Source organism: Aplidium turbinatum, chromosome 11 (genome assembly GCF_918807975.1).
Source record: "Aplidium turbinatum chromosome 11, kaAplTurb1.1, whole genome shotgun sequence".
Lineage (NCBI taxonomy): Eukaryota > Metazoa > Chordata > Ascidiacea > Aplousobranchia > Polyclinidae > Aplidium > Aplidium turbinatum.
In genome coordinates this window covers 379069-405491 of record NC_137482.1, presented here as the reverse complement: position 1 = coordinate 405491, position 26423 = coordinate 379069, and the positions used below count along the sequence as shown (strand labels likewise).

The 26423-nt window shown below is 40.9% G+C and overlaps 1 protein-coding gene across 1 annotated transcript; it reads right to left on the bottom strand.

Moving 5' to 3' along the window:
• Positions 1-254: 254 nt before the first annotated feature.
• LOC145779943 (P-selectin-like) lies at positions 255-15757 on the bottom strand. Its single transcript, XM_082591633.1, has 22 exons — positions 15690-15757; positions 15206-15291; positions 14001-14096; positions 13498-13615; positions 13084-13239; positions 12735-12827; positions 12446-12580; positions 11571-11697; positions 10902-11014; positions 10387-10578; positions 9739-9930; positions 8731-8922; positions 7664-7855; positions 7012-7203; positions 6005-6196; positions 4664-4858; positions 3425-3616; positions 2966-3154; positions 2557-2668; positions 1862-2013; positions 1242-1411; positions 255-959 (listed from the first exon to the last, which is right to left on the bottom strand). The coding sequence occupies exons 1-22, from the start codon at positions 15742-15744 to the stop codon at positions 738-740; spliced, it is 3363 nt and encodes a 1120-aa protein (XP_082447759.1). The 5' UTR covers positions 15745-15757; the 3' UTR covers positions 255-737.
• Positions 15758-26423: the final 10666 nt, after the last annotated feature.

Sequence of the window (26423 nt, the reverse complement as noted above, 5' to 3'; positions counted from 1 at the left end):
AAGGCAACATAGCAATAATTATTGTCTTTTTATCTTTTTCTCTTTGTTTTCTGAATTTTAAACATTGTATGGTGTTGTGACCGTGCCAAATTAAACACTGATTATTCTAACTTGGTATCAAGTACGATATAAAGTCTGCGTTTTGTCGCTTCTACCTTTTTATAGACCTCTGTCATGTTTAGCATGTGTTTGTTTTTGTCGTGATGGTCAGCAATGAAAACAAATTGAACTGAAACCAGATTTCCACTTCCTGATGAGGTTGAACGCGCAAATACAAGATGTATTTAATATAAGCAATAAACAATGTAAAAAAGTGGAGTAACACTGATAACAACACAAATAGCGCGTTCAGTTGAATTTCAATCGTTTGAAACAATCGATGACGATCTGTGGCGATTGGCAGCATCGTGATTTGTGAAGGTCGAGCGCCGCGACAATGAATAAACAGTTCATTGTTTGTTTTCTTTTTCTAAAATAAGTAACAAAGATCTGAATAAATAGAAACTTAGAAGCCAGTTGCTTTGTTTGCTGGAAGGTTTTCCATGGAATGCCCACGAACATTGAATTTGTTGAAGTCAGTTTCTTAGAATTATTTCCAGAGGGTAGTTCTTTGATTTTCTTTATGTGAAATTTTAGTCTCAAACACTTCCAGAGCTCATCTGTGGATTCCTAATTGACGACATTGAACAAGTGGATGCTTGTGAATCTGACAGTGACACGCACGAAATCTAATACTTTTATTTTCTGGGGGGTCTCTCCTCCTCCACTGGGGCTCTTCCAGTTAATTCGCGATCATTGTCTTCGCATCGACTCTCACAGATCTCGTTGCTAATCCTGAGAGAGAGCATGTCGTTCAATCCTGAGAATCCTTCTTCAGCTACTAGAAGATTCTCCTGAGATCCAGCAAGGTCTAGCATCTGCTGGGGATCAAGATTCGTTCCGATCCCAACGGCATACGTCTGTGAATCGACAATAGTTAAGTTGACTAACTTGAGTTTCGAACCCATGACCGTGGTTGTTTACTTGGACTTTTAGTATTTCCACAAAATCTTATTCCCCAACCCAATACAGTGCTTCCCTTTATTTTTTAAAATCGTATTCCGTTCACTGGTGTCTTATGTTATAGAAAGCATTTTTACTCACGCCTTAAAGAATTTCACCCTCTTAATCCCTGATTGTCCAACCTTCTCTCTCAAGGCAAGTAGAGGTTAGAAATCTCTTCACAATTAAAGTTTACTCACCAAAGCTCCACTTCTCCTAAGTGCTCTAGCAGAAGTTCTCAAGACCCCTCCATCCTGGGCCTGGCCGTCAGTGATGGTCAGGACAACATTCCTGACGTTAGGGCGGTCGCCGTTTTCCTCCGTCAGGATAACGTTGGACACGTAGCGGATTGCATTCCCGGTTCGCGTTCCTGGAATGCGGAAGAATACAAAGTCAAGGAAATGTTATTGTTGATTTGCACTAGCCGCGCTGGAGCCATTCTTCTTGAGCTGCTTTATATGACAGCGGTTGCATCTCTACAAATCCAGGAGCGGTTGCGATGGTGGTGGTTGTTGAAAAACAGACAGTGACCTAGTTACTTTTAATAATGTCTTTTTAGACATTATTTTTAAACAAATGAAAAAGAATCAAAAGGCATGTAATTTTCACTTTGTGTGGAGCTACATGTACTTGAGATGTTACTGCCATTTTTTTATTCACTTGTTTGCATATTTTCCATTTTGGGTTTTTTCTGTCGCAAACAGTTTCAAGCAAACGTGAACGAATTGAATGAGCAACGTAACTTTAACGTAAAACAATGTTTGGTTTCGCCTGCTTGTTAATCGATGTAACCTCTTCCGACTATAGTGACGTCACATACCAGCCCCATCATACGGGATTGTGTCAAACTCGGCGAGCAGTCCTGGTTTATCGTCTGGAAAGTCAGACAAGCGTATCTGGTTGTCGACATCTACGTGTCGATTGTAGCGAATCACCGCAATTCTTGAATAGTCGGACGAGATCTCGAAGGAACTGCAACATGAACATGCCAGTAAATAAACGTATTCTATTACATCACAAATGTGTCCGCAATGAAAAGCGTCGTACCACCCACACTCGTATGCGATGTGTTTGTCCCCCAATAAACGGGAGAAGATGGGTAAGCATCATAGGTTTTAAAACATCAATGAACAATTGTTGGGTTGTGAGATGAGCTATCAGTATGTTGCTATGTTATTACAATAATCATAATTATGTTCCATTTATATTCTTGCATCAAAATTGCGGCACTTTTGCTTAAAAAGATATTTATTTGTGCAGATCCATACGCGCAAGCAAAGTCGGATAACCAAACTGAACTGGCCCAGGCATTTCAAAACAAAAGCGGCCCACTTTTGTCAAACATAATTTTGTAGCTCATACAAAAATAAATTATACAAATTCAACCGGGAAGGTTCCCGAATTCCCGGTTGGCTAATCCGCCTCCGCGCGCATGAATATTTTTATTGTTTAGTTTCTTTGACTTAATTTGAGGCATAAGCTTAAGAAACAAAAGTAAAGCTTTGTGGCTCTCACTCGATAATGTTTCTGATGAAAGTGGTCATCGTGTCCCAACTGTCGTTGCCGATTGATGACGATGAGTCCATTACTAGAACGAGATCCATGAGCGCGTATGGCGGGCACGATCCTGGGAAGCGTCAAGGAATTAATTTTATGACAACAATTGGCGCGGGTCTATTCATAGTGTTGATGAGAATGCTTGCATTTTTGTTGACCCATGCCATGCTTATGCTCGAGGTCAGTAGCTTCGCCCAACACACGATGGAGTTCGTGGCATTGCGCATTGCGCTGTACTCAACGTTTCAGTGAGAAATCTATTTGCCTTCTTCAGCATTGACTCCTAAAGCAAACTCTCTGTTTGATTTGATATTAAAAATGAGGCAAAACATGTTTTTGAACAAAAGTGGCTGAGTTGGAAACTTACTGGAGCAGCAAGGAGTCGGCCTGTCCCAGGATCCGTTAGGAAGGCAAATTAGTTCGTTACTTGTGGGAGGGTAGATGGTGAATCCATTCTCTTCGTTGCATTCCACATTACAAGTGGATAGAACAAACTCTTCATTGGTGCAGCCGATTTCCCCGTTATTGATTGGTCCAAGTTTTTCGCACGTGTTTTCTGTCATACAACATTGATTGGTATCGAAGGAATGCTTTGATTATTTCCGTCACAAAGCAAATTACTGTCACAATCCAATCGTGTTCTTCCAATCGCACATGAGCAGACGAACAAAACAAAGTTCGTCATCGCTACAAAGCTCGCTCATTGTTACGTCAATTATGCGGAACGAAGATATTTCAGCCTTGCAATCAAATTAATTTGCATTAAGCATCATATCAAACAGCGGTATGCCGTCATAAAGGCATCTATCAAGCGTTTTCGGCTTACCTTGACATATGGGAGGGAGTGTGGACCATTCCCCTACACTGTCTCCATTCCCATCATCAAAGCATGTAGGTTGTGATTCACCAACCAGTGAGAATCCAATGTCGCATGAGAACTGGCAAGTACTCCCAATGGTGAGATCACCGCATTCTACAAAGCCGTCAGTGGGCGGAAGTAGCGCAGGGCAAAGTATTTCTAAAATTTAAATCAGTTTGTCGTGAATTTTTAACATTTCACGTTTTATTTCTACTTTTCGTGACAGATGCGAATCATCTTGCAACAGGAGTGGAAGATATGACATGCATGTGGAATAGTTTAGGAAAACTTTCCTGTCAGTAATCATCTGATGAAAAAGGTTATAACTTTGGGAGAATAACTTTTATTTCATCTAACATCAAGAAAAAAACACAACAGATTGATGGCCATGGTAAGCGCGACGTCGTATTGTTGATAACAATGCTGTTACTTCTACCAACGCCACGTCAACAATTTAGGATTCCATAGATAGCTGCATCATCTTTGCAAGCTTATAACTCGTGCCTGTTTGCTGACACCACACACTTCTGACACCACAAAACCTGTTTGCTGACACCACAAAACTACAACTAAACATAGAAGTCATGGATGACCTACCCCACATAGATACAACCCAAAGTGTCTTGTTACATTGAACCCAACACTGACACACAAAAACAGTTCAGGAATGTTGTTGGTGAGCTACAAACAAGAAATAATCTTATCCTAAAACCGACAGGAACCATCAGGGGGTCATTCAACCTCCACCATACACTTCCGTCTTTATAATTCTCCGTTGCAGAGCAGCGGAAACTTCAAAGTGACGCATCAAATAAACCAAGTACCAGAAACATCACGACCAGACTTGATCTTCCACAAAACTGCCCCAGCGTTGATGAATATTACAACAGAGCGGCAAAGCTTGTGGAGACAATAAATAACTCACCTAATCCCGAATAAACCGAAAGCTCAACAAAACTTTTCCAGGTTTCATCACGGCTGCCGGAAAAGCACGACCAAAGGCAACGATATCATACAGCAGAACAATAACATCAAGAATTAAAAAAGTGAAAATCTTTTTCCCTTGCAATCAAACATGCATTGAGCATCATAAAAACAACAATATGTCGTCATAGAGGCGTCTACCAGGCGTTGTTATACCAAGCGTCTACCATGCTCATTTTCTCCCAGAATGTTTGTGCTGGCTGCGCACTGTTTTTGGCTTACCTTGGCATGAGGGAGGGGGCATGTTGGTCCATTCCCCAACAACGTTCCCATTCCCATCATCAACGCACGTTGATTGTGATTCACCAACCAGTGAGAATCCGTCGTCGCAAGAGAACTGACATCTGCTCCCAACGGTGACACCCTCGCAACTTACAGCGCCGTTGAAGGGCGCAATTTGTAAAGGACAAAGAATTTCTGAAAGTGAAACAAATTGATCACAAACTAAAAAATTTTCAGTGACGCATCAAATAAACCGAATTCCGGGAACATCACGACCAGACTTGATCCCCCCCTTCTACAAAACTGCCCCAACGTTGATAAATATTACGAAAGGGTGTCAGTACTTTTAGAACAATAAATAATCCATTTCACCCTAGATAGATCGATCGAGCACCCAATGAACTTTTCTCAACTTTCATCACAACAACCAGAATACAATAATCCAAGATACAAACCAAACCATTGATCATCTCAGTGGCTGCTCGTCCTAACAGGCTGCAAGTCTGCAGCTTTCTCTCGTGAAGTTGGTGAATGTAAAACATTTTTGCAGCATATTGCAGCCTATCCATTAAAACTAACCACGAGCCGCCACCGGATCATCTTGTAGGCTATGTGCCCAAGAGCCCACATTAGACATCACACTACCCACTAATTCAATTGACACGTCTAATGAAAACGCTTTGGATTTGTGATCAGTAATGTGTTTAGTAACATTACACTTGATCGAATTACCATCGAAAGAGTTGCAATACATTTACCTTGGTCAAAAATTACAATTACAGTAACTCCAGCAAAGAAAATGAAATAACCAGAAAAATATCACTTGGTTGGAAAGCTTTTAGAAGAGCAAGTTCAATATTTAAACAAAAATTGCCTCTTTCTAACAAAAAACAAGTCTACCACCAATGCTTTCTTCTAATTGTTGCATAGGGCGTGGAAACTTGGAACCTTACAAAAAAAGTTAACTTTTATACTAAGATCAATGCAAACAGCAATAAACAATCCTAGTAACAATAAAAAAATAGAATGGTCATGGGCAGGTCATATAGCAAGACATCAGAACAACAGATGGACTAACAAATTAATAACTTGGACACCCTGGGAAAACAAACGCAAACGATGAAAGCCAAAAATGAGATGGAGAGACGAGATTGACAAAGAATATGGAACAACAAACTGGTATACAAAGAAACACGATCGACTGAATTCGAAAGAAATGGGGAGGGCCTTCGCTTAGCAGTGGACTACTGTAGGCCAGAAAATGATGGTAAAATGTGTTAAGCGTCAAACAAAACAACAACATGTCGTCATAGAGGCATTTATCAGGCGTTGTCGGCTTACCTTGACATATGGGAGGGGGTGTAGTCCATTCCCCTACAACGTCCCCATTCCCATCATCAACGCACGTAGGTAGTGATTCACCAACCAGCGAGAATCCTAAGTCGCATGAGAACAGGCAAGTACTCCCAACGGTGAGATCACCGCAATTTACATCGCCGTTGGAGGGCGCAATTTGCTGAGGGCAAAGTATTTCTGAAAGTGAAACAAGTTGAAAAGTGAAAACTTTTCAGTGACGCATCATATGAACCAAATTCCAGAAACATCATGACTAGAGTTTCCCCACCCCTTGAAATATTACAACAGATAAGCAGACCTTGTAGAAAAACAAATAACGGCCATTTAATGGGGGGTCTCAACAAAACCCACGTTTTCATACAGCTGCCACAACACTCTGATCCAATGCAAATCGTCGCAAAGCAAAACAGGTTGAAAGACGACAAACAGCCATGGAGAATGGCAATTCTACCAAACTGTTTGAATCACCTGCATCATTCTGCTGCAAACCGCAAAGAGATATTTCCTTGATCAAATTTATGCGCGATATTTAATCGTGTAACACTTTTGCTGCTAACTGGAGTCAGACTCAGAGGCAGTGATATGCAATTTTGTTGTTTACTGTTTTTCTTACCAGTAGCCAAATGTAATGTCGAATGTTTGTTTGTAGGCTGCGTAAGTTACGGCGCACACCTCAGATCTAATATAAACATTAGATAAGTAAGCTAGCCTACGGTTGAACCAGCGATTATAGACCAAGTCCAGTCTGTTAATTCATACTGCTGTTTTGATTTTATGTAACTGAAATAAACATTCACCCTCTGTTACAACATTATTTGACCAAGTTTTACTATTTATTTAAACTGAAAATAATCTCAGAATGTGTATTTTTAATTTTCTGCGAGAAACCCCTTTTGGGTGTATCGGGGTCTAGACCGTCGTCATTCATATCTGCTATAATGCTCATTTTCCCCCAGAATGTTTGTGCTAGGTGTGCCCTGTTTTCGGCTTACCTCGGCATATGGGAGGGGGTGTGGACCATTCCCCTGCAACGTTTCCATTCCCATCATCAACGCACGTAGGTTGTGATTCACCAACCAGCGAGAATCCGTTGTCGCATGAGAACTGGCAAGTACTCCCAACGGTGGCATCTTCGCAATTTACAGCGCCGTTGGAGGGCGGAAGTAGCGGAGGGCAAAATATTTCTGAAAGTGAAACAGGTTGAAAACTGAAAAGTTCCTCAAGACTTTTCTTTAAATAAACCGAATTCCAGAAACATCACGACCAGACTTGATCCCCCCCTTCTACAAAACTGCCCCAACGTTGATAAATATTACGAAAGGGTGTCAGAACTTCTAGAACAATAAATAACCCATTTCAACCCGAATTGGTCGAGCACCCAACGAACCTTTCTCAACTTTCATCACAGCCACCAGAATACAATGCTCCAAGATGCAAACCTGCGAACCACATCATTGAATGGCTTGCATTGGAATGCAATGCCCCGTATCTCGTATTCCAAGAGAACATCACAAAGCTTACCAATGCAACAGTGAAACTGGACACTATGAATACGTTAGAGAAAAGTCTTTTAGTCTTGTGATTATGGCGTAAGACAAAGCAACATGTCGTCATAAAGGCATCTATCAAGCGTTGTCGGCTTACCTTGGCATATGGGAGGGGGGGTAGACCATTCCCCTACACTGTCCCCATTCCCATCATCAACGCACGTAGGTTGTGATTCACCAACCAGCGAGAATCCTAAGTCGCATGAGAACAGGCAAGTACTCCCAACGGTGAGATCACCGCAATTTACATCGCCGTTGGAGGGCGCAATTTGCTGAGGGCAAAGTATTTCTGAAAGTGAAACAAGTTGATCACAAACTGAAAACTTCCCAGTGACGCATCAAATGAACCGAATTCCAGAAACATCACGACTGGAGTTGCCCCCCCCCCCCTTCTTGAAATATTACAACTAGACTTCATCTACCCCTTCCACAAAACTTCTCCAACCTCGATGAATTTTGCAACAGATAAGCAGAACTTGTGGATTGATTGAATCTTTATTCTCTGACTAGGAAATTTTTTTGCAAAGCTTAATCCTGGTAGTTTCCCATACTTGTAGAGGCTATGAATCACTGACGCAGGCCTGGTCACCGAGATTGACAGAGTGAAGTTTCCGATTGTTGAAGTGTTGTTGCCTGAGAATTATTTCATTCATTAGGTGCCGCTGAATGGAGAGCAGTCCTTATAATGCGTTGCTCAGGCACACACATCGAGAATCGAACCAGCGCAGCTTGATCTTGAAGCTTCTTTGTTCCAGAAGTCACGCCCAAACCCCCACCAGATCTAGTGATAATGTGTACCAGACAAAGTAGTTGTCTGGTCCATTTAATCTCTGGTACCAACAAAACCTCTTCTACGTTTCAGTATAGCGGCCACCAAACTATGATCCATCGCAAGTGGTCTAAAAGGAAAACAGGCTGAAATGAAAGACAACAATCATCGACGGAAGATGAGAACTCTTTCAAATTGTCCGAATGTTCAAGTCTCAAACCAGTCCGTTGCTCGGATTGGATTGGAATGCCCAGTTACCCACTTCCAAGGAGGATATCACACAACCCATTAATGCAATAATGACGTCAATGAAAACCGATTTGAATTGTGCCAACTTATGTGTTTAGCGTCAAATGAAACAACAACATGTCGTCATAGAGGCGTTGTCGGCTTACCTTGACATATGGGAGGGGGTGTGGACCATTCCCCTAAATCGCCCCCATTCCCACTATCAACGCACGTAGGTTGTGATTCACCAACCAGTGAGAATCCGTTGTCGCATGAAAACTGGCAAGTACTCCCAACGGTGAGATCACCGCATTCTACAAAGCCGTCAGTGGGCGGAAGGAGCGCAAGGCAAAGTATTTCTGAAAGTGAAACAAGTTGAAAAGTAAAAACTTTTCAGTGACGCATCATATGAACCAAATTCCAGAAATATCATGACTAGAGTTTCCCCACCCCTTGAAATATTACAACAGATAAGCAGACCTTGTAGAAAAACAAATAACGGCCATTTAATGGGGGGTCTCAACAAAACCCACGTTTTCATACAGCTGCCACAACACTCTGATCCAATGCAAATCGTCGCAAAGCAAAACAGGTTGAAAGACGACAAACAGCCATGGAGAATGGCAATTCTATCAAACTGTTTGAATCACCTGCATCATTCTGCTGCAAACCGCAAAGAGATATTTCCTTGATCAAATTTATGCGCGATATTTAATCGTGTAACACTTTTGCTGCTAACTGGAGTCAGACTCAGAGGCAGTGATATGCAATTTTGTTGTTTACTGTTTTGCTTACCAGTAGCCAAATGTAATGTCGAATGTTTGTTTGTAGGCTGCGTAAGTTACGGCGCACACCTCAGATCTAATATAAACATTAGATAAGTAAGCTAGCCTACCGTTGAACCAGCGATTATAGACCAAGTCCAGTCTGTTAATTCATACTGCTGTTTTGATTTTATGTAACTGGAATAAACATTTCACCCTCTGTTACAACATTATTTGACCGAGTTTTACTATTTATTTAAACTGAAAATAATCTCAGAATGTGTATTTTTAATTTTCTGCGAGAAACCCCATTTGGGTGTATCGGGGTCTAGACCGTCGCCATTCATATCTGCTATAATGCTCATTTCCCCCCAGAATGTTTGTGCTAGGTGTGCCCTGTTTTCGGCTTACCTCGGCATATGGGAGGGGGTGTGGACCATTCCCCTGCAACGTTTCCATTCCCATCATCAACGCACGTTGATTGTGATTCACCAACCAGCGAGAATCCGTTGTCGCATGAGAACTGGCAAGTACTCCCAACGGTGGCATCTTCGCAATTTACAGCGCCGTTGGAGGGCGGAAGTAGCGGAGGGCAAAATATTTCTGAAAGTGAAACAAGTTTTAAAACTGAAAAGTTCCTCAAGACTCTTCTTTAAATAAACCGAATTCCAGAAACATCACGACCAGACTTGATCCCCCCCTTCTACAAAACTGCCCCAACGTTGATAAATATTACGAAAGGGTGTCAGAACTTCTAGAACAATAAATAACCCATTTCACCCCGAATTGGTCGAGCACCCAACGAACCTTTCTCAACTTTCATCACAGCCACCAGAATACAATGATCCAAGATGCAAACCTGCGAACCACATCATTGAATGGCTTGCATCGGAATGCCCCGTATCTCGTATTCCAAGAGAACATCACAAAGCTTACCAATGCAACAGTGAAACTGGACACTATGAATACGTTAGAGAAAAGTCTTTTAGTCTTGTGATTATGGCGTAAGACAAAGCAACATGTCGTCATAAAGGCATCTATCAAGCGTTGTCGGCTTACCTTGGCATATGGGAGGGGGGGTAGACCATTCCCCTACACTGTCCCCATTCCCATCATCAACGCACGTAGGTTGTGATTCACCAACCAGTGAGAATCCGTTGTCGCATGAGAACTGACATCGGCTCTCAACGGTGAGATCACCGCAATTTACATCGCCGTTGGAGGGCGCAATTTGCTGAGGGCAAAGTATTTCTGTAACGTATTTATGTGTCAACATCAGTTTGTCAAATTAAATGATTGATTAAATTAATCATGATATTAATCAAAGAGAAAGCTTAAATCTTTCTTTGAAATTTTCTTTACCCTGTTTGCAATACAAAGGGATCTTCTTGTTTTGAGCGTTTTGTATTTCAACTATTCTTTGTTGCTTATAACAACCGCGGATCCGCAATAATCAAAGGGGTAGATTCTAAAGTCAATAATCTTGAATCGGCTGCGAAAACTCGTGAATCGTTAGTTTGTCCACATTTTGGTGAATAGGAAATCAATACATGGTTGGAAAAGTCTCAACTTACCCCGACAGGTTGGAGGAAGTGAAGACCATTCCCCAACTTCTGGGTTTCTGGGGCTTTCAACGCAGGTAGAAAGGGGAATTCCCATTAACGTATACCCCGAAACACATTCGAACCTGGTGATGAAAATATTCGCCATGAAGGACCAAGAACAATTTCGTTAAACTTTTGTTAGAAATTGGACAACAATCTTCATCAGCTCAAGTTGTTTCCAGTGGAAACTTTTCCGTTCCGACAAAAGTGGAACTTTCTGTACATTGGTTGTTTGGTTTTGAATCTTTATCCTCGGACTGACAAAGCCTTGACAGGTTATTCCTGGTAGTTTCGCATACTTGTAGAGGCTTTTGACGCAGGGCCGGTTACCGAGATTGACAGAGTGAAGTTTTCCGATTGTTGAAGTGTTGTTACCGGAGAATTATTCCATCCATTAGGTGCCGCCGAACGGAGAGCAATTCCTTTGAATGCATTGCTCAAGCGTACATCCCGAGAGTCGAACCAGCGCCGCTTGATTTTGAAGCTTCTTCGTTCCAGAAGTCAAGCGCTAACCAACTGAGCTATCGGAGTTTGTTGCAACTATCGGACAGGTTGCAAATTTGCAAGTAAATAACATTTGATAAATTCATTTCTTCTTGTCACACTCAAGCGCTCTATGACGTCACTTTGCAACCTTACCTGCATTCGCTACCGCGTTCGTTTGTGTTGCTGCACGTGACCAACCCATTAGCGGGGCTGGCGTGGGGGGGTATGCAGATGACTCTTGTGCATGTCGGAGCGTTGTTTGACCACCGTCGGGATGACACTGTTTTAATAAAGACAAGATGTACTATACTATGATGTTACAAATACGTTTGTTTCTGACAATTAGACGTATTCTTTGATTGTTTTTTGAATTATCGAATAGTTTTCAGACATTTTCAGGATAACAATCAACTTAACGCTTTCTTCGACCAATGTGATCAAACAATCTCGCACCCGAGACCCCTTTCAAAGTTGAGGGTACATTTGTATCTGCCAGAAACTTAACTGCCCTAACCCAGTTATTGTTATTGTAGCGGAAGATAAACAAACATTTGAAGGATTGCTCAGTTGTGGTCTGGAACCCAGGTTTTAAGATCGCCTCCCTTATTATAAAAATATTTGCGTTTATTTCTTAACCAACTTATTGTTCAACCTCCTGTGACGTTTCGAACAAAACCAATGTGACAGAAGCGTCCGAAGGGTGATACGTAAGGCGAGGCAGCGTCTGTACCCACCCTAGGCGTCTCAGAACAATCCATACGTGACGAAGTCAACCAGGTCATCTTAAATATCCGGTATCTTTATTGAACAAGATGCTTTGGCCAGTATCGTCAATATATTTTGACTCAAATAGATTTGATTGGCTTCCATTAATTACTGCCTTTGCTAGAACAAGATGACGATTTAACGAGCAAAGCATCGATCATTATCTTAGTTAATAACCCAAGCCAAACTCCTTAAGCTTTCCAGGTGCTCTCTTAAGTAAATAATTAAAAAAAAAAAAACTATAACCACAAAAGGGCACTCACAGCAGGTGATAGAGGGGCTGCCTACCAGAGTGAACCCGTCGTCGCATTGGAACGAACAATCGTCCCCCAAATTCCTCCCCGTGCACCTCATCGTGCCGCTCTGCGGCTTTCTCTGACGAGGGAAGCATTTAGTCGCTGTAACGAAAAGGTAGATGCGCTGATGATGTAATTCAATCAAAAATTCACCAGATACGTTGTTGGATTTAGAAAATATTTACCGTAACTCATTTTGAGTTTTAGATTTACGTCAAGAATAAACTTTATTGTGAAGTCATAACGTAGTACTCACATCTACACATCGGTTGAGGTTGGTTAAATCTGGCCAGCTCCCTCAATGGATCTCGATCGCACATGCTTCGACTTGCCCCAATCAACATGTAGCCTGCGATCAATTGTCACCACATAATATTTCAGCGCTTGTTTCATAAATATTACATGTAACCACCTTTAAAAATTGCGTTCTTCAAAGTTTTGTTGAAATATATCGAAGTTCCAGCGCTTGGAGAAGTAGCAGATAATATGAAATGTACCGAACTAGACAATGGCCTGATACAACTACGCAGTGTCTACATGTGGTTTAGGTACAAATTTATTTGTTAACCTTTTTGAACCAAATGCTTTCCATTCCTCTATCTTACCGTTGTTGCAAGAGAAGGTACATTCCGTCCCAAGGTCCACCCTTCCAACGCGGGGGCTAGGCACCCCTCTCAGATAACATTGCATTCTTCCGTTCCTTGGCACTTTCATTTGAAAGCAGGTCAAGGGTTGGTTCCTTGTCCGGGGCTCAATGGGAGCTGTGTGTTTAAATGACAAAAATTTAATGTGGAAACCGAAGGAAAATAGCTCACAGACAAAGGTGCCGATAGTTTGGCGGCACTTCTGACACATCCGCATTCGGACGAAATTCATCATCAAATGAGGCTTTTGTGTGATAATCTCAACTATGACGTGTATGATGACGATCAAAAAGTATTATTGTGCAACACAAGCGTTATATACATCTTTATTGAATAGTCGAGTCGTCATTGACGTTACGTATTTGTTCAACTTACGCCTCTCTTCGCATTCGAGCGACCCCTTGTTGCACTCATCGAAGTTACAACAGCATCGGCACACCGAACTGGGGGTGCGAGTGTTGCACTGGCTCGGCACCCATGCAGCTCTTGGGTTCTGCAAAGGCATTGTGACGTCACACAACCACATAATCTTATTAATACTGTACAACTAAAGTTAGCGCGAATTATGCACCGGCGACGCTAGAACACCATAAGCATTTATCTGGTGCTGATGGCTGCGAGGGATAAAGGTTGCCATAGTTTCCACGGTGGCACAAAGCAAAGATGAACCTTCATCGAATGTTAAAATAAAATGGAAAAGTTATCAATGTGGAAGTTTATTGGTACGGGGCAGGTTGCTATGGCAACTTTGCAAGCCATCACCTGACATGAATAATAAACATGGCAAGAATATATTAATATAGTCGCGTCCTAGTAAGTAAAGAGAAAGCGAAAGTCAGCATAACAATCATTTAGATTTGCAGTGACAGTTGGCTCACCTGTATGAAGTTGTTGTCGCAGGCGCGTGCTTGCTTACATTGCTTCCATATGAGGGTCCCATAGCTCCCGCGCCTCACTTGATTTTGGCAGGCTCTCTGGTAACATGTCAATCAAACGCGAATTAAGAAAAGCGATGACATCGCGATGAGAAGTGCTGCTTTTCTTTGTATCATCACTCATGATACAAATGACTAAGCTTTGTTAAATGTGTGGACAAAGCAATGTCTTGGTCGTTGTTCAATCTAAGCCATGCAGACCTATACGCACGGCCATGCCAACGTGCAATCTTCACATTTATTTGGAGGCTGATCAGCTACGCATGGTAGCAGTCAGAATCGCTACTTTGAGTTGCTAGTCTCTGGGCAGTTAATAAATTTGCCTTCGTGCACATTTTAGGCTGATTTCGTGCCATAGTTACCGTACAAATATTGAAGTAAATTTTGCATGTGCTAGAAATCCGCAGAGCATCTGGCAACACTGGTAGTAGGGAAAAGCTTTGTCGTCTTATGAAGTGAAAGCAGGAGCTTGGCAGGGATTTGTGATTCAGTGAGGCATAGAGCATGAGAATAGGGTTGCAGTTACAACAGTCTCAAGTCATTATCATAAGTCTACACGTTGGCAAGGCTTGTGTAGAGTCGCTATGATCTGAGTTTTTTTTTACTTAACATAGATGTCATAGGTTATCTTTGTGACGTCATATGAGATCGTGAGTTTCATTATTTCCTTCAATGACAAGTCATCTAAATACCGACGCCATGTTTCCTCATTTTTAGGTTGCAGAAACATATTTGTTGTTTCCGTTTGTCCACGGTTTCATGAAGCATGTCATTGGTGACTGGTGACGTGATAATACAGCATCGACATCTTGCAGCTAACAGCATCTCTTAGGTGGCATAAATTTATGTTTCGTGTCAAATCATGTTGTTTGCTATATTGCTTGCCTGTGGGTAGAAACTTTTTATTATTTTCACAAACAACAAATTCTTTGATTGTTTAATCCTTGTAAGAAGTCAATTCTCAGCATTGTTGCTACACAATTAGCGTCGAAAACGATCATTTTGCCTTTAACAATGGTTGTTAATTCAGATGTTTTAAAATATAATTTATGACAAAGTAAGCCTTTAACCAAAACTTTAAAACTCTGTTGTGACATTACAGGCTCTTCGCTATGACGTAGTTCGACGACATCATCAGCGTAACTCACCTCATTGGACTGACACCTCTGTAGCCGCCCCTTCGCGATGCAGTCATCGTTGCTTTTCGCGTTGTCGCACACCCAGCAGCTCAAACCTGGAAAAATGTTTGAAAATTTCTAAGATGTTGCAGGTGAAACTTTTCAATGAAAAATTTGATTTAATAAAATCGGGTCCAGATTATGAAGTGCCAGTGGCGGGGTGGCAAAGAATCCAATTTCGCTTCCTTGGTATCTTGCTTCCCGGCAGAAGCTCTCACTACCAGTATACCATCCAGTAACATGATACGTTCATCTACGTCACTTTAACATTCATAGATGTTGAATGCAGGAACTAATAAGTTGATCAGTTCAACATGCTGATGTGATGTTTGCCTTCATGACGAGATGGTAGTTTAAAACCAATCGTTCATGCGACATAATAGCCTTTGTGCAGTCTATTGTTTTGCAACAATGCATCTCAGACAACGGTCAATCTTCTGGCTTTGCTACAAACCTTGAGCCGAGATCGCCATAGAGACCACCGAGAAAATGCTGAGTATAATCTTCATCTCGACAAATTGTTTTGTCACTCTTCAATTGTGACACTGACGACGCGCGAGCTTTCTTATACTTTCCCCTTTGCTCTGATTGGTCGGTTTTGTGACTCACTGTACAATTACGCTGTTCACAGTAAAAAGAAAGAAGTGTTTTCTTGTGAAACTGCACAGTGTTCGGCTGTGCGCATGTTTTTATCCTTTTAGTTATTTTCACACTTTCCGCTCCATTAAAAGATTGTGTTTCATCGTCCACTAGATGGCGAAAAGATAACAAAAGTAGTGACGCACCATATATGATGACGTCATGCCGAATCATCGAATTCACTAAATTGGGATATTTTTGAATTTTAACGAGGTTTTTGTGATTGTGATGCTAAGACATCTCAACCTGCATGTCACATGCGGCATGAAACGCCTCTAAGTGCCTGCAGTGAGTTGCTAATGTCCGTTTCATTTTGTTGTTTCGTCATCACTTCAAAGGAATGACGTCATCTTGGTCTTTCTTATGCTGTTTCTTTGCTTGAAATCAATCGAGCCAAAATATGTTTACATAATTGCAGATTTTACAATGTAAACACACTGCCTGGCACATGTGGGGACTTTGTAGTTCGGATGCTTTTGTTTCTTGCACTCAACACCTGGAACAAACTAATGGAGAGTAAGAATCAACAGTTATGAAAGTTGTTTTTGGTTTGAAGTTTCAATGTTTGTTTTAACAAATTGCCACAACAAGTCCGTCGCTCTGTTTAGGTGTCGCTGCATTGGCCGAGAAAGAATTGTTGCGTTAAATATTGCGAAAGCTGCCACAGATACATTGATTTAGATACGTTTTATATGTTTTTGTACGTCACGAAAAGGTAATTATTGCATTTGCAAGCCTCAAGAGTTACAAACCTAAAGTTTTCAAAGTTGTCAAGTAATTAATTATTTTTTTTAAATTCTTCCCAAAAAACACAAAGAATTGAACACTTGAATTATGACGTCACCTTGCTTGGGTCACGATAAATTTTTGCTCAAGTTTTTGCTTATACCAGCAAGGACGTTTTATCTTGTTTGTTGTCGTAAGGTTCACCCACTCGGGACGTATTTTGTTTACTTTCTGGTAAACCATGATATTTATAAATTGCTGCAAGAACTTTGCAATGCAAACGAATTCTTCCATCACGGTTGCCCTTATCAGAGCTGACGATTGGTGGTAACATTTTATAAGTTGGTCCGTGAAAAGCAATAACCATTTCCCTCACTGACATTTGTATTGTCATGGCCCTGTATGACGGATATGTTGTCAAATAAAATGGTTATGAAGAAGTGCAACAGACTAATGAGGCCACGCAGAATGTCAATCCGTTGTTAAGGATTTGATGACGTACGTATCAATTTCCCCAGAATAACATCTTCAGTTCATTCATAGAGATTATTACGCCAAATGAGAACATTGTTTATAATTGCTTCGAGATTTTTAACGATTCATTCATAGCTTGTCACGCCAGTGTTGGAGCCAGATAATTGAGCATTGTCTAATGTGGTTTAGATCATTAATTGATGAGGATTGATGATGTGCTTCATCGTCTAATTGTGTAAGCCGCAATCACACATTGGGGTCGGGAGCCATTTTCCCTTGAAAAAAATTTCTTTTGTTTCTCCCGACTCCGCAGCGGGCGCTATTACGCAACACCACTCTCGTCTATCAAGGGGAGAGTGGGGAACTTGTTGAAGGCTTTCGGAAAGACTTGGGATAGCAGGATATTCTTCTTTCTGTAACTCTGAAGTTCATTATTCCAATCGTGCAGTTGCCTCGCTGGTGTGTACTGTGGTAATGAGCCAACTTTGACAAACCTCTGCATAATGTAACTCTCGTCCATTAAGTACAGTAAGCCATGCTCTAGTCTGAATAGGTTTATGTGCCCAGAAGACAATTTAAACTCCGCCATCAGTCCTTGTGGCTTGCTGCCTCAGAAAGGAAGCGCGGTCATTGTCAACGTCTGTACACGTTGCATTGATGCAAAGATGGAATGATTTGCTGGCAGGGGAAGTTCACCTGATGTCACGCTTCATCAGTTTCCAACCGTGTCCTGTAGAAAATTATTTTAGGCAATCTGAAAAGTTTTATTTTAAATTGTTTTCTTCACTCAATGAGTAAACAATGTACATTCAATTCTGTTATGACTTGAACGATTGTTTCCTCATAATGTTGTTTGTTCACAGTCGCCTTGACCTTTATGCTTCATTTCCGATTTGCATTAGCCTGTGGCTGTGGGTAGCCACTTTAACAAGTCGAAATTCTGCCACTGCGAATGACTACAATGCAACCGCCAACCAATCAGAACACGTTATAAGAGGCTACTGTCCAATTGTGACCCTTCTAGCACTCATCCAGAGAGTTAATGCTTGTTTTGAACTTTATTTGGTAATTACAGAAGAAAAAGAACAATAGCAGTGGTGGGAATCGAACCCGCGTCAATGAAATTACTACTTTCTAGCCCTAACCCTAACCCCTAAGCCAACCAGCTGACAAAAAGCCATCACTTAATTTGCTTTCTATCATCTTCTTTTCGCCATTTTTTACGTCACTTAAACCGTAGCTTATGATTGGTTGGCGGTTTCATTCTAGCCAATTTCAGTGGCAGAATTTCGACTTGTTAAAGTGGCTACCGTGGCTGTGGCGGTACCGAGAAACATTGTAAAAAATATTCTTACCTGGACCCGACGCTGGAGTCCCAGAGAGAAAATCGGTCGTTCTATACATGGATACAACGTCTACAGACGTCTACAACGTCTACACAACGTCTACAGACGTTGTACTAAAAACGACCGATTTGCTGTCTGGGTACGTGACAAGCTGTAAAATTTTGTAAATGAATTAGCAATTGCAGAACAATACTTTTCCACAGTGAGTATTGCAGGCAAAGCGGACTTGCAACGGACTTGTGCATTTCTCGCGTCTGCTGTTCGAAACGACGACAAACCTGTTTGAATACGTCACTGGCTTCTTGTAGCAATCTTGAAAGGAAGTTTGAACAATGATGATTGATGTTGATTGTGATAATAATCGTCTTGTATTATTATCAAACGAGATATCTCTCCCCATGATGTGATGTTGACATATCTACATTCTGAATGGTCCATGAACTCCAGAACTAGCAGCGACGTGCTCTAGTGGTAGGACCCGGAAAACAAATCAACCCTTTGCTACATTGATTTAACGTCTGCAGACGGTTGAACGATTCATTTGCTATCTGGGGAAAAGCAATATTCAGTTATCCAACGTCTTGCGACTTGAAATTCCTTCAACAATGACGCCAAACATATTTCTTAAAGGATTATTCATTGATTTTACAAACAGATTTTGATTTCAGCTGTTTTTATGCTAAAATACTTTTCAAATAGCTCGCATTTTAAAAATGTTGTTTTAACCTCGCAAAGTATTTGACGCGTCGTTTTAAATTTACATTGGAAGTTTTGAAATATCCTTGATAGCGATTTTGTCTCATGCTTAAATTTCATACCAGAAAACTTTTACTAGTTCTGAAAGATCAAACATTTCTGCATGCCGCTTGTTTTTAGTTTAAGTTTTCACGCTCGTTTAAAAGTAAGGACAAATGATCACGTGATCACTCCATTGACATTTGAAAACCTGATTATGGTGAATGTGAAAATAATGAAGCGACTAGCTATGGATGGACAGGATGGCTGCCACTAGCTATGGATGGGCAGGATGGCTGCCACTAGCCTATGGATGGACAGGATGGCTATAGACAGATCCACACATTGTGCCATGAATATCAATGTAGCTACAGGATTTTTAGTGGAAATGATTTCACTGGGAGGTGGACCAGTGTTTAGGATTTTACCTTCAAACCGTACGAGCCTGGTTCGACTCCACGTTATGGTGGATGATAAAAACCGCTTGCCGTTATTTAGAAGTTCCCAATCAGAAGTGCACACACTGCTGAGAAGTTTAAGGCATGAGGTTCTAGTGAGGAGAACCACCACTGCGCACTGTGTGGGCAATAACTCAGCAAAATCCATCATTTTACATTGGTTCAACGTTAACTAAAAAAATAACGGGTTTTGCTGTTCAGGTGTCTCGTTATTGCCGGTTTGTGTTTTTACTTTGAAATGACGTATTGTTGACAATTGGAGAAGACGTCAAGCAATTCTAGAACATAAACAATTCGAAATGTGGCGCCTCTGCAAAATGCTTGAACATATAAATGCTTTTACGCGGTAGGCTCAGTCGTCTTCATATAAGCTTTATTACGTCACACAATCAGTTGCATCACCATGGGCAAAGTTTTGCATAACTTGCAACGAGTTACGTTACCGGTGCGCGAATGCGTCTTGAATTGTGACCTTTGAAATATCGCGGTGAAAGTTTTTTCTGGAAGTTTTGTTATAATTAATTGGGTCGCAATAATTGTCGGCATTTCGAGCACGTTGTCACCTCACGGCTGAATTCGTCGTTGCAAGAGCGGTTAGATTGTGACGTCACATGCGATCGATATGTCAAGTTGTGAAGGCAACGATGATCGTCGTGATTTCAGATAGCTTCTATTGTGAGGAATCTGAAGTTGAATCCGCGTCGTCAACTTCAAATGAAAAGATCATACAAAGGAACTAGGGGTTGATGTCAGGTGTTTTTATGCGATTTGATATTTTCAAGTCTACCTCACAGACTCCATGAAACCGCGGTTTGATTGTGACGTCACATGCGATCGATGTGTCAAGTTGTGAAGACATCAAAGTCCATATTTTCTGCTAGTTTCTTTCAGCTGTGGAGCAATTATATTAAATCTCAAATCGAATTTTTTACACGAAATGATTCTAACATCGGGCTTTGTGTACTGGCTGTGACAACATCAACATCGAGCGTTTATTTCAATCACTGTGAGCTACATCGTATCATAAAATAAGTTTTGTTTTGAACAATTTGAAGCAGTCTAATTAACATAAATCATTTTGCATCCTTGTCACGTGATCGCGCCGAGGATTGTTGTTGACCTCTGCAAGGAAATGAAATTCTTTTACTTGCTTTGTATCAAGCTCCGTTTCATTAAATTCACTTTTCAACCGAAACCTTTCCATTGGGCTTTTGAAAAGAGTTCAAACCTTTCAACTCACTGCACGATAACCACTAACCGCGTAGGGCGGAACCATCTACGCGCTTTCGATGCAGACCGCTCTGCCTTCTTTCCATACTTAGCCGTTGAACAAGATCATGCAACCACGTTTTAAGGAAAGTATGACGTCATTCTACTTTTAGGACATCGGTGATTGTGATGTCATCTAAAAAATATTAGCTAGTTTTGTCTTTAAATGGACTGTCCATTCGCGATAGGATTGTCCATTCGCGATATATTATTGCATTGCTACTTAAATGGAATGCTCGTTTGTTGAACACGCCCACTTGCGATGAAAGCGACTTATGAAACGTTGTGCTATTTTTGGTCAACTCTTCCTTGTGATGAAACAAAGGAAATTGTTGCTTCAGAATCAGCTTTTTTAGTCCAGAAGGAATAGTGGTTTTGTTCAAATGCGACAAGGAAATAGATCTTCACTCACAACATTTAATGACATGAAGGATCGCGTACAACATGCTCGGCACAGTACCCTATGCGAAGATAAAAATTGATCTGCCATTCAATATCCATCTTTTCATCAATATTTTCAATTGCAAACTTGAGATTATTTTTTCAAGTGCTTGAATCTAGATGTAAGTCGCCAGAAAATGTTATAAAGGCATTTTCTTTTGCGTGATCATGCACTGGAAGGCCGCACACAGACTCTGTGCTTTCGTCCATGAACAAACTTAGCATCCGAAGCAACTTCTATATTTTAATCAGGTCTCCCAGTGAAAATTTATAACCGGATTCTTATTCAATTATAAAAAAAAGGGGCGATTACTTTAAACCCGTATCAACGTAAAGTCAATCGAGGATCGGCGTAAAGCAGATACAAAAGCATCAATTGCCTTTGCACCAGGCCAAGCAATACTCGACAACGGTAGAAAATCTCCAGCGAGAGCTTGATCATTCTCTTGAGAATTTCAATCAATGTTTACTGCTTGATGATAACAATTTCGGATAAGTGAACGGGGAGGCAAAGTGTGTTTTCCAGACATTCTTATTCAATCAATAAAAAATAAACCAGGTTTGGTAACTACAAAAATTTATTGGTAGACCTTTCGCCGCCGTAAAGGCGGCTTCATCAGTACTCTTATTCAAATAGAAACATTTGATTCTATTTGAATAAGAGTAGTGATGAAGCCGCCTTTACGGCGGCGAAAGCTCCACCAATAAACATTTGTAGTTACCAAACCTGGTTGATTTTTTATTGATTTATTATACGTTTGGTTGAATCCTCTCACATGGATCCTACAATTATTGATGATTAGCAATTCCCATAACACCGAGAAGCCAGAACTGAGGTTAAGAGTCTGCAGAAACCTTTTATTATTATTCTTATTCAATGTCTGGAAACACACGGTCATTGTAAATCTCTTGCATTGACAACTTCTTTAATTTTCATGCTGTTAATTTTACAAGAAATGGAAACCTATTATTTTTAATTGTCTTGAAGATGCCTGGTCTATAAATTTATTACAGTGCCAACATATTTTTAGGCATTAATGACTTCATAATATCTATCATTGTGACCTCATAAATGATCGTGCTTCGAGTGCGCAACAATTCAGTTTGAAAAGAGATCCTGAAATCTTCAGCTCCTACTTGGAAAGTGGTGTTTTTGGCTTAATATTTGCCTCTCTCGCAAATTCCTTATCGTTCAATTAAATCTTTGTATTTGCGCAAAAGTTTTTTGGAGAAGTGCTTGTTACAACTTTAATGTCATAATCCACATGCGTAGCTCGAGCGGTAAGTTACAATTTTATTCTTGAATGGGTGAACTATTTTATTGCGCAATTCCATTGTGAGGTTTCGTCGTTTACTGACCAATAGTCACCTTTAGTTACGCAAACTTTTATTAGGAAATCTGCTTCTAGAAAGTTTCTGTGGAGGTGACATTCTGGAAACTTCATGTTGCTGACCAGAAGAGTGAATTCTTGTGATGTAATGTTGCCCTAGTCTCTGGAAGCTTCTGGTCCAAGCAAACCTGTTATAAATAGCAGCACGATTTGTTTACAGTTATTATTAGAATTGTGTATTATGAGGATAAGAAGCTGTAATAAAAAGTATGTTGAAGATTGCAGTGGCGTAGCTAGGGGGGGCGGGGGGGCGGACCGCCCCGGGCGGCACTTTCAGACAGGACGTTTTTTTGTTGTTGATAATGCAAAAGTACACGGAAAATAAAAGCAAACAGAAGGGCAACGTTCAAAACAGTGGCGTAGCCAAGGGGGAGGAGGGGTTTGGGGGTTACAACCCCCCTTTTGGCACGCATGTGACGTCACGATATTGAGAATGATGCTTTCAGTCTCTATGTCTCTAAAACAAAGTTTGCCTAATTTTAAACGAAACTCCATTAAAAGAGCGAGTTTTGCCAATACCAAACATTCAAATATCTCAGCCAGGAATTAGCAACAAGAAAACATAGAGACTTAGCTTTATTACCGAAAAATTCCCAAGAAAACATGATCTTATCCTTTTGCTATGCCACCAGACAGCACCATTTTACAGGAATATTTACTAGGGGATTTATAGTTTATACCCACATTTTTGTTAAAAATGCTCTCAGAATGCACCAAATCCAAGTAATTTTTCAAAATTTTCTGGGGGAAGCCCCCCAGACCCCCCGCTGCTGGGTGTCGTCTTTGGCAAGGACGCCGTCGGGCTTCGCCCGCCAGCCCTTAAACCCCCCCCCCTTTCAAAATTACTGGCTACGCTACTGGTTCAAAACATACAATAATTACACTTTAAGTCAATTAAAAGAATTTCATTTTCACATGCTTTTTCTTGAAGGGGCGGCAAAATCTGAATCCGCCCCGGGCGGCACATTCCCTAGCTACGCCACTGGAAGATTGTAAAGTATTAGTCGATATTGAATAGATTGTAAAAGTGGAAGTTATTGCCAATTAAGTAGCTGTTGCAAGTAGTAGTGTATATTTATTTTGAAATCATTAAAGTCGCTTGCTGTTCAGAATTTGATTTCTTTATGTGCTGGAAGTGGTGAACCTTTTGTCAGTTTAAGAATTTTCATTTATCATCTCACAAATAGAACTACTCGACCATTTATCTGACTGTTCAACGTTTGGTTATCCCAATAAATTATGTCATTAATCTTTCCAATGCTTCGTTACGTGCAAGAACTTGATGGAATTGTGACACTTGGAAGATTCCTGGAATGCAAAATTTTTTGTACAAAGAGGTGATGTTATTTTCAAAATAATCCGATGATGGAGAATCGAACCAGTGCCTTACGGAAAGCCACTCTGACCACACGCGCGACTCTATCTTACGTCACAATAAGCGGCATTGTTTGTACTTGCGTAATTCTTAATTGTTGGATTGTGGAATCCAAGCGGCATTTATTATTTGCAAGCATTCGCATCAAACGCTTTTTTACGATTGTGACTCACAATAGCCGCATGCCATGACCCCCTCGCGGACTTGTTGCTGGAGATGATGTCATCAATGTTAACCCTTCGTCATAAAGCGATTGCTGCTGCCATAGGATGCGACCAGTATCACGGTTTGAGGTGCTTGGGTTAACTTCTTATCAAAACGTTGATTCGACGATGCTTGACGTTGGATCTGCAGAAAGTCGCAAGAACGTTACTTGACACATTGATAGCTTCCTGTTTGGCTTGTAGATGGAATCTTACTTAACTTAACGTTATTTCATCGTGCAAAGCCACTCAAATGCCGGTGAATGGAACATGTTGGTAAAGCCGCATCGGCAGACAATGCTTATGGCGATGAACAATCGAAGTGTGGAACGTGATCATTGAAAGACGTCATTGACGCCTGATGAGTTGCCGGTGTTTCATTGTTAGTATTGTTACAAACAAAGTGTGTTCCACTTGACAGTCTTACAGTTGCAACCAGGCCCGGATTTAGGGGGGGGGGCAGAGGGGGCAGTTGCCCCGGGCCCCCCGACTTTTGAAGGCCCCCTCTATGTGGTTAAAATGTGACTTTGTGTTATTTTTTTTCCTTTTGGCCTTTAAAGTTTCTGCAAAATGCTGTTGCAGTACTGGACTGATGCTACTGTAGACCTAGAGATCGTTTTTCGCGCCGTAGGCGCGAAAAATTTTTTTGCATGGGGACCCCTAGATCTAAAAGTGCCCCGGACCCCCATCAGCTAAATCCGGCCCTGGTTGCAACACTCGTCATGTGAATAGCGGGAATAGGGAATGATTGCACAGAGATTATTCATTCGTCATCCCTCCCTCTAGAACAGTGGTTCCCAACCTGGGGTCTGCGGACCCCTTGAAGGTCCGTGAGAAAGCATTTGAGAGTCCGTGATTACCTTGATAAATTTAGAAAAAAAAAGCGATCTTTTTACTTTCATTTCACTCTTTAAATGCAAATGTGTCAAGCTGAAGCCCGTGAGAATAAACTGTACCGGTAGGCATTAAAATAAATTTATGATGCTGCCCTATAGTGTGTACATTGACCTTAAACTACATCTACCACAACGCATGTCGATTGCAGTCAAATCAGAATTGGCTCGTCTATTACGTAATAGAAAGCATGCGACAGGGATGCCAACCTGTCTTCACCAAAAAAAGCCAGAACTAGTCACAAAAAAAGCCAGCAGAAAATAGCTGAAAAAGTCAATTAGTATTCATTAAACATACACATATAGAAAGTGCACAAACCAAATAGTGTCCCATCCAACTTTGACTTCAGCGACAACGCAGAAACATAGTTAATGAAAAGGCAAGCAACTAGAAAATTTTCTAGTTTCGGCTTCAAAACGACAGTCGGTCGGACACTAAACATCAGGTAGAAATTACTGCTCTGATTGACGCAGACTGATTTTTTTTCTAAAAAAGATCGGGACAGATAAAATTAAGCCAAAAAAAGCCAAAATTATGTTGGCTGTTTATTAATTTGACAAAAAATCGATGAAGCAAGAAAAAATTATTTATTAAAAAAAAATAAGCCAAAGGAGTTAAAAAACAGCAAGATTCTCAAAATCTGGCTTCAAAAAAGCCAAAATGGCAACTCTGGCATGCGATGCAACCAAAGGTAAATAGTCAATACTGTAGGAAATTAATTGAGTTTGAGGCAAAATTTAGGTAGGGGTCCGCCGAATTAATAATTTGTTTAAAGGGGTCCGTGACAACAAAAAGGTTGGGAACCACTGCTCTAGAATCAACAAATCCAGCTGTGAAACTTCCCATCAAAAGAAAACGGTTCAAGGAACGTTCTGGAAGCAAACGCACGTTTGGTTTGTGGAATGCATTACTGATGCGATTTCTAATAGTCTTTTATCTCCGACATCCATTAGCGTGATGTCAGAGCAAAGTATCGAGACTTTTGCTAGTTTGTTTACAACATGGCGGTAGGTCACGTGATTAGAATATCCTTCTTCTGACAAGAATTGAACTCAGATCTAATGAAACTAAATAAAGAAAATCGAACGGTTTGTATTTCGAAGACTTTCATGGATCGTTTATCAATGGAAGAGCGAGAGTAGAATTAGATGCAATGTATTGTTCTTTACAATTCTTGCGTAAACGATGAAACACGCACATCTGCAGTTTGAATTATGACATCATCAATGACATTGTC